The sequence below is a fragment of the Humulus lupulus genome, chromosome 6, assembly GCF_963169125.1.
Source record: "Humulus lupulus chromosome 6, drHumLupu1.1, whole genome shotgun sequence".
Lineage (NCBI taxonomy): Eukaryota > Viridiplantae > Streptophyta > Magnoliopsida > Rosales > Cannabaceae > Humulus > Humulus lupulus.
Window position 1 is genome coordinate 205,406,396 of NC_084798.1, and position 9,888 is coordinate 205,416,283.

Below are 9,888 nucleotides of genomic sequence, written 5' to 3' on the forward strand. Positions count from 1 at the left end.
ATAAAATACTGTATCAAACTAAATATAGTATATCGTCATCCGGGTAGGAAAAAACCATTTACGCGGAAAGTCTTTGGAAACACCCCTCTCGTTTTCAGTTAGATACAATGAAACCAAGTTGATAACCTACAAAACCCCAAATAAATCACTTCTACTAAATAACTTACAAAACTAACTGCCCATTACTTATTCTACTTTATTAAAAAAACTTACCGAGGTCGACAAAGAAGTGTTTGGCTGCAATATCCTTAAATGATTTTGACTCAACCCCTGCTTACCACATAGAACTAGAGTTTCTCTGCATTCATAACAAACTCACACAATATAAAATAAAATTACCTCAAATTCAGACAACTCTTAATATATTCGACACTTTCACTTATCAGACAACATACAATTCATCATTCTCTGGCTTCTTGAAAATATAGTTCACCACAGCTTCCTCTTGAGGAGAAGGAGAGACAGTCAATATAAATGGCCCACACAAAAACTTTTCACCTTCACGACGTCCTTTTTTCTCAGAGTCAATATTGATAACCTGCCAATCACACAACGATTCAATTACAAATAATTGTTCATTTTATAGACAATTATTTTATATAATACAATGGTACCACCTTATCACTGTTCGAGGTAGAACCAAATTTCCTTTTACTCTTATTCGAGTTAGTAATATACACTTCCTCAACACAATCCTATATATAAACAAACTCTTAATTACATTATTAGTTAAATGAAATTCATCTCAAAAAGTTATCAATATTCTAAAAACAAAAATCAAAATGAAACCAATATGACAAACCCTTTTGCCTTTCACATCCCCAGTAACATCAAGTGTAACAAAATCACAATCCTCATCCACATAACTACCAACATCAGCAAGTCGAAAAAAGTAATCAAGATCGAACATTGTGTTTTGATAATTCTCGCTCAATGCACAATCCTCATCTATATCTACTTTCTTTGGTCCTTGTTCCCCATAAAACTTTTCTAAAACACGATCCTCGAAATTACGTTCTTCACGGTCGCTTTTATCCAAACGATGCTTTAGACGATTAACATCGGTTCTAAGGAGGTCAATATTTGCATTTATCGAACGAACACAGTACTCCATGCTTGACATCTGACGCTCTATGATCTGAAATAGAATGGTATTTCGATCCGGTTCCTGCTAATTCTCAAGATGCTCATTCAAATAGTGAAGCAAAACTTATACTAAAACTATGGGCTACTCTAAATAGAAAATTAATATTCACAGTCACAAACAACAAAATATTAGTGGGTGTCAGTAGAAAATAACTTACCCCCATAATAAAAACAACAATTCAATATTTGAGGTAGTTTAGTGCTAAACGACTACCATAGTCCACACTACATACCTTCCTGCAAAAAGACAAAAATATAACACACATGTTTTTGACGAGATTTCACATTTTGATCAAATACAACTAGAATACACCAAGGTTGTCCCCAAAACAAATCCATTCATCAATGGAAAATAACATAGACCCATTGTTAATTACTAAACACTCACACTGCAAAGGAATGATCCAATCGGTTATAAGTCACAAATTAACACAAACATCCCAAGCATATTATACAAAGATAAATAACCAACCCAGTAACATTTAATAAGAAGTAGAGGAACGAGAGTGAAGGTCGCATCCCACCTTTAACTTTAAAACACTAACAAGATAGGAAAAAAGCCCCGGATTGCCAGCGTTAAGGACATAACTGACTATACCGAAACCCATAAAATTTATTAAGGATAGAGCTCACCAAACAATCGACGGGTTTGGACGGAATTCGGAAGTCGGGAGATCCAAAACCCAGTATATTTATAATCACCACCCACAAAAATTTATTAAGGACAGAACTCACCAAACAATCGACGGGTTTGAACGGAATTCAGAAGTCGGGAGATCCAAAACCACCACCCACAACCAGGGTTAGAGAGGGATTCGCAAGACAGAACTCACCAAACAATCGACAGATCCAAAACCACCACCCACAACCAGGGTTAGAGAGGGAGTTTGAAGACATAACTCACCAAACAATCGGCAGATGCTTTACCCATAAAATACCTCCTTTTACTTTTATAAATGAACCCACCGATTAATAGGAACTTCAAAATCAGGACCCCACGATTTTTTCCAAATAAAACAACTCTTAAAGGAATGATATGGAGTAGGAGGTTGTACAATTAATAACGTTCCACCGTTCCATTTATATAAACTAGAGTCAACAAGTACACGTGTAAGGCCAGAAATAGACAACACCAGTGTTGAAAAGAAAAGTGGAGCACTGAAGCCTTTCCCTAAATTTATATTGGCACCACTAAAAATAATTTTATTCACGCCTTTTTTCGTGATCTTAATTATGTAGAATAGTTAAACAATTAAACAAGAAGAAAAAAAAGAAAGATATTTGAAAATAATCTTGTTGACGCAATTTTTCGTGAATTTAATTATGTAGAGTAGATAAACAATTAAACAAGAAGAAAAAAAATAAATAGATTTTTATGTGAATCAACAGTTAAAATATGCCTACGTACACGAGTCACTTTTATTAACTTGTTTGCGTTAAAGCTTCAGGAATGAGCAATTTCACATAACGTTTCAGAGTACAAGAATATATTCCCATAAGTTTAGGGAAGTTACAACATGTATTCAAATTTAAATTCAAATGAATATTTGAATAATAATACAAGTTAAATGTATTATTTAAATAAATATCTTATAAAAATAAGGATTCAATACACAGTTTAACATAATCCCAAAGAAATAAGGATTTCCTAACAATTTTTCCGTGTGTATGTTTAACACGTCTTCGAGCTTGAACACTCCTTCAACGCACTTTCGAGATCACGTAATTTCGAGCTCACCGTTCCAGTTGTTGCCATCTCTTTACTCGACTAATTTTTTGAACTCATCATTTTGGGGGAGACTTCAGCTTTCGAGCCTTCAAACTCATGCTCTAGTGATGATGATGTGGCACTAGATCTTCGTGTTTATTTGTGCAAGTATAATGTCATTACTTGTTAATTTCGAGCTTATAACTTACGAGCTTACATTTTGAAGTTATTTATTTATTTTTGAAATTTGAGTGTAACAAATTTTTATTAAAAAAAAAATAGCTCATTTATGTATTAATCCAAACTGTGTGATTTTGCACAATAATCTTTGGTGATATGTAACTTAAATTTATTATTTCAATAGCTAATATTAAAATACCACCTCACATAGACTATTTTTGAAAAAATAATTAGTTCTCGACGGTTCTTGCAGTTGAATTTGTTCTGGAGAAAAATTATGGTCATTTATGACCACTTCTATGCACATTATTGATATTTAGTAGAACCGTTTGTCAGCTTATTTTCTTGAAAATAATCTCAACTCATAAATCCCTTTCTTAACCATTTAATACGTTTATTTAAATATCACTTTCGAAAAGGGTTATTTTATATTTGACAACCACAATAATACATTTATTCTTATCTTAATGTCGTTTATCACTAAACGTTTTACGTACGTTTATTTTTTTCACTATCTCCAAGAGATGGTTTTCATGAACTTTTTCAAAGCCTTAGAGCACTTGCTATTTTTTTCCTTATTTTAATAGTAATTTTTTTAATTTTTTCTATTTTACCTCACAATACAAACATGCTTTTCTATTATACATCACCAAAACTCAACTTTAATATTTTTTATTCATTTTAAATATTCTTCCATTTTCAATAAAATCTATATAGATTTTAAAATTTGTAATATTTATCTATATATCAAATATAATTATACTTTACAATTAAATAATAATAATTATTCTTTACAATTAAAAAATAATAATTATACTTTATTTTTAAATTAAACCAAATTTATAAAATAAACTAAAATATAAATTAATTCAAAAATATAAAAGTACTCTTTTTAAATATTGTAATAACAAAAGAAAATATAATACCTAAATAACTAATAACTAAATAATAAATCATAAAGAATAATAATTAAATATCTAAAATAATATAACATATATATTAGGTATATGTGTGTCTATATACATCTCTTTATAACATAAATTTTTAGTTTTATGAATTATATTAATACAATAAATTCAAATATTATAAAATATTATTATAATAATATTTAATATAAAACTACACAGTTAATAATTATATTAATATTAATATAAATTCAAATTCAAATATTATTATTATTATTATGATATATAATACAAAACTAGATATTTAATAATTGTATTAATATAAATTCAAATGTTCTAAAATATTATTATGAAAATAATATAATCATAATTTTTTTTTTCTAATTATATTAATATGAATTCAAATATTATAAAATATTATTATTATAATAATATTTATTACGAGGCTAGATATTTAATACTTATACTAATATAAATATAAATATAAATATTATAAAATATCATTATAACAATAATATATAATACATAATCTTAATTTTTATAAAAAAATTATCATTTATATTTAAAAAGAAAACATGCTATTTTTTTAACATTTATCTTCTATAAAAAAAATAATAAACAAGCTTATTATCTAATTATTAAGGTATATTTAAATAATATCATGAATGTTTTGTATCTTAAATGTGATAGTTTATGATCTAAAATATTATCATATTATATATATATTTTAAAAATCATGAACAATATTTATATTTTATAAAAAACTATAAACAATGTTTCGGTTTAATTTTTCTTTAAATATGTTTATGTCATTTTTTAAATATAATATTTTTTACTTATTTGAAATTTATATGACAATGATACTGTTATCCCAAAAATCAGCAGTGAATGACATGACAGGAATTAATTACACGTGGCTGACACCTGGCAAAACCTGTGTTCGACTATCGACCAGGAAGATGTTCGGAGCTATGCGATCGGTCTCTTCATACGACCAGTCTGATCGATAGGCGCGTAACACACGGAGGAAATCTTAGGCAGTTATGATGGAATCCGAAATTCTCTCCCATGATTTCCTGAGTATCCGATTATTTAGGAAATAATATCTGTAACAAATCAATGTAAACCTTCCCTGAGCTTATAAATAGTAGGAGAGGGCTCAGGGAAGGAGATCCGATCTTTTTCTCCTTTTCTGACTTCTAAATCGCTAGAGTTTAGACTCATCATATCAATCATATTATATTGTTCTTCAGATAGATCAGTGAAACTCATTGAACCCTAGTTCTTTGATCACTCCTTTGACTCTCATATCAATAACAATTTGAGTAGACGTAGGTTATTACCAGACTCTGGGACCGAACCACTATAAAATATCGTATTCTTACTATTTTCGCTATTACGTTCTTTTCAACGCATTCATCCACGTCAAGCGTATTTCGACTCCGTGTCAGTTGCCCAAAATCAGGGTCAACAGATACAAATTTATTGAAAATAATTAATAAATTCTATAAATAAAACTAAACAACTATACATTGCACATACATATATATATATATATAAAAGAAAAGAAAAAGAAAGAGAAAAAGTAAATAAATATATATCATGAACAGTATTCTATAAATTTACAACATAAATAGAACTTTGGACTAAATTTTTTGTATTTTACAACATCTGATGGAGGTGTGATTTTGAGGTTTTGAGTTGTATTTTAGGTTTCTAGGTATTATACACTTTCTGTTGTGATTGCTCTTAGAATCTTGTAAAGTTGTAAACTAGGGCATATATGAGTTACATCTAATCTTGTTTAAAGAACAAGTCAATCAAAAGGGTTGTGAGGTAATTTAAAATATAAAGAAGTGAAATATCTAAAATGTAATATAAAATATGTTAAATTTGGCTTGATTACTTTATAATACAGTATTAAACAACTACGAACAAGTTCACCAATCTTTTTAGTAATAAATTTATGATTTAACTTATCTTGATTCATAAAATTCTTTGTCGTTTCTACCAAACAATAGTAATCGACATTAGCGTTCGATTTTATTTATACCAAAATATTTTTTTTTGAAATTGTTTTAATAATATATGTATATTTTGTAAAACCAATGAATGAAGACAAGTTAGCTAACTTGGACTATGTTACTACTCATCATTGTTTAGTAATTATACAAGTAGCAGGGGACGAGTTATATTGACATACCATACTAATACAAATGTGTTAGCTAAATAATAATTTGATTTTTTTTTCAGCAACCAGAATTGTTTCATTTACTATATTATATATGTGTCTGATTGTGAGAGAGAGAAGTCTTAGATTATATATATTTCGTCGCTCCTGGACGGCAAAGGAGGATTGGGTCATCCACATGTAGAGAATTCTGATAATTTTTTCCTACAGGCATTGGTTAAAATATACAAATATATATATATATATGAATACATAAAGTAGGTATGCAAACCTTATTTTTTGTGGCTTCATCAAAGTTCAAAGACAGAACATACAAATGGCGCTATCTCCTCTCTCCCTTCATATTCTTGTAATATTTTCAACTTTTTTTCATGGTAAATTGCTGGTTCTAGCGGCTGATCATGGTACGTTTCCTTCTATATATAATGTTAACATTATATTTTGTATTATTTTAAAAAAAAAAAATCTCAAGTTGATCTTGTTTAATCAGACTTTAGTTACATGAAATCGGTTTACGAAGCAAATGATCTACCCTTAGTGGAAGAATATGACTACATCGTGATTGGAGGTGGCACAGCCGGATGCCCTTTGGCGGCAACTCTTTCAGAAAAATACTCAGTCCTTCTCCTTGAAAGAGGCAACACCCCTAAAGCTCACCCCAATGTGTTAAGTGCATCCAAGAATATGGCTACTCTCATGGAAGAAGACGACGGTGATACGCCGGCGCAGAGGTTTACATCGGAGGAAGGTGTGGAGAATTTCAGAGGTAGAATTTTGGGAGGGACTAGCATGATTAATGGTGGTTTCTTTTCAGAAGCTGACAATGATTTTCTTGCCAAGTCCGGGGTTGAATGGGACTTGGGTGAGGTTGATAAGGCGTATAAGTGGGTGAGAGATAGTATAGTGTCATATTCCAATCTGTCAGCATGGAATTCTGCAGTGAAAGAAGCTTTGTTAGAAGCTGGCATTGGTCCTGACAATGGAGCCACTACTAAACATAAGCTAGGAACTAAACAATCTGGTTCTACTTTCGATGATCAGGGTCGAAGACATGGAGCTGTGGAGTTGCTCAATAATGGAGACCTAAAAAACTTGCGAATTGCAATTCATGCTTCCGTCAAGAGAATTATTTTCTCCACTGAGTACTCAAGTATGTTCTAACTATTACATTTCATTTGAATTTTAAATTTTTATATATATATATATTGATGAATGTTGTTGTTATTCTGAGAAACAGATCCAGCTGCTATAGGAGTTATATACATCGACAGAAAGGGGAGGTCTCACAAGGCATTCGTACGCAATAAAGGAGAAGTAATACTGAGTGCAGGTACACTTGGAAGCCCTCAACTTTTGTTACTTAGCGGAATTGGTCCCCAATCATACCTCTCATCGCAACATATTCCCTTAGTCCACTCCCAACCTAATGTAGGAAAATTTATGGCTGATAACCCACGTAACACTATTAATCTCATAATCCCATTCCCATTACAAGGATCATCAGGACAAATTGTAGGAATTACTAATGATTATTACATAGAGACCTTCGCTTATAGCTTGCCATTTTCTCCAACCAAATTACCTTTCGGCTTTTACCCCAGGCCACTAACACCACCACAATTGAGTCTAGGATCCATTGTTGAAAAAGTCGTAGGACCGTTGTCCACCGGTACACTCTGGTTAGCTTCAAAGACTAATGTTAAAGCTACACCACATGTCCAGTTCAACTACTTTTCTAACCCAATCGACCTATCGCGGTGTGTTGGTGCGATGAGCAAGTTTGGTGAATTGCTGAAGACCAAGTCATTGGATGGATTTAAGTACGTGGATTTAAATGGTGTTAGGGATTTTATGTTCCTGGGGCCTCCTTTGCCGACCAACCTGTCGGATGATTCGTCCATGGAGGATTATTGTCGAAGCTCAGTAACGTCCTTTTGGCATTATCATGGCGGATGCCTAGTGGGGAAGGTTGTGGATGAAAATTTTAAGGTTATTGGGACTGATTCACTTCGAGTTGTTGATGCTTCAACGTTTGTTATGTCCCCTGGGACCAATCCTCAAGCCACCCTAATGATGATTGGCCGGTAATTAACTCAATTGATAGTAAATATTTTGTATTAATATATATATATACATTTATATCAATGTGGAATTTGTGCAGACACCGCCCATCTATACGACAACTTTTTCTTTTTAGTATTTGTCTATAGTTTCTGATTTGTAATTATATTGCTTGTGATTATTATATTTTATCTCTACTAATCCATTTATTTTTTCTTTTCTCAATTTAAGACTTATTTTGTTTAATGTATGCAGATATATTGGGCTTAAGATGCTGAGAGAAAGAACATAGTCAAATGGGAGAGTAAATAAGAATCAGATACACCATCAATTTAACAATACACATATGTTTATATATATAATACGTTTTATATACCTGGGTTCTCTTTTTTTTATCTGATTTGGGCTAGGAGAGACAAGCTTATTACTGTGTTCAATATATATACTATTTTGGTTTCAATATATTTATACTCTTCATCGTGATTTAATGAAATTTATTAACATATATATATAAATGATAATTATATATATATGGAAAATTATTAGGTAGTGGTTGTTTTTAATCATTATTTATAGGGTTTATTTTTTCATAACTTACAAAGGGCGTCTACAAATTTTTAGAAAATTTCGAAAAATTTATAATGCCGAAATCAGGATTGAAACAACATATTGTACTCTTGTTTGTTTCAAAATTTATATGCGCGTGCAATAAACTATTTGAATAATTACTTCGACATCATAAATTATCCGAAATTTACTGAAAAATTTATATAATTATATTATACATCATCATGTAAAAAAATTAAAGTTGCAAATGATTCATTTATCGAAAATACTAAAAGTGCTTACACTACAAAAAACGTGACTTATGCTGGCGCGTTTTTGCGCCAGCAAAAGCCCTTTGGGCTTTCCCGACGCGCTTTTACATCGACAAAAAGTAATGGCGTACATCCGTCGATAATGAGACTTTTGTCAACGCAAAACGTATTGCGTCGACAAATGTATCTTTTAGTTACGCAAAAATGGGCGCGGGAAAAATAAAAATGCGCCGACGAAAAAATTTGTCACGGGATTGTGGAAAACACTTTTAGCGATGCAAATTTGCACCAACAAAAGATGTTGCTTTTAGTTGCGCAATATTGCGCCGGCAAAGGTGGATATCTGTAGTGGCGCGATTTTGCGCCAGCAAAGGTGAATGTCTGTAGTGGCACGTTTTTCCGCCGACAAAGGTGGATATCTGTAGTGGCGCATTTTTGCGCCGGTAAATGTTGAGATTGTTACCGATGTAATTTTGTGTTGGTAAAAGTATTTTTTAAATAATTTTTTTGATAATATTACTAATTTTATTTTCAATATATTAATATTAATTAATAAATTTCAATTTTAATATATTAATCATTATTTAATTTGTTAGTAATATTATTTAATTAGAAATAAAATAAAAATTAAGATTTTATAAATAAATAAAAAATATTTTATAACTATTAATGTTTATTGTCTCTACCAAACATGAAAAATATAAAAGTAGTTTAATAAATTAAATCTCTAATCAATTAAACTTTAAATAAATAAAAAAGTTCTACAAATGTGTACTGCCCTCCTCATCATCCCCGCCCCCGTGAGCATCATCGTCCTCGTCTGGATCCTCTTCTAGTAAGTCGACAGTAAAACCAAGAGCCAATACACCAACCTGCTTC

The 9,888-nt window shown here is 30.9% G+C and overlaps 1 protein-coding gene across 1 annotated transcript; it reads left to right on the forward strand.

Moving 5' to 3' along the window:
- Positions 1 to 6,595: 6,595 nt before the first annotated feature.
- LOC133784404 ((R)-mandelonitrile lyase 1-like) lies at positions 6,596 to 8,483 on the forward strand. The gene is made up of 3 exons (XM_062223763.1): positions 6,596 to 7,280; positions 7,368 to 8,214; positions 8,447 to 8,483. Exons 1-3 carry the CDS (start codon positions 6,632 to 6,634, stop codon positions 8,481 to 8,483), a joined length of 1,533 nt encoding a protein of 510 aa, XP_062079747.1. The 5' UTR covers positions 6,596 to 6,631.
- Positions 8,484 to 9,888: the final 1,405 nt, after the last annotated feature.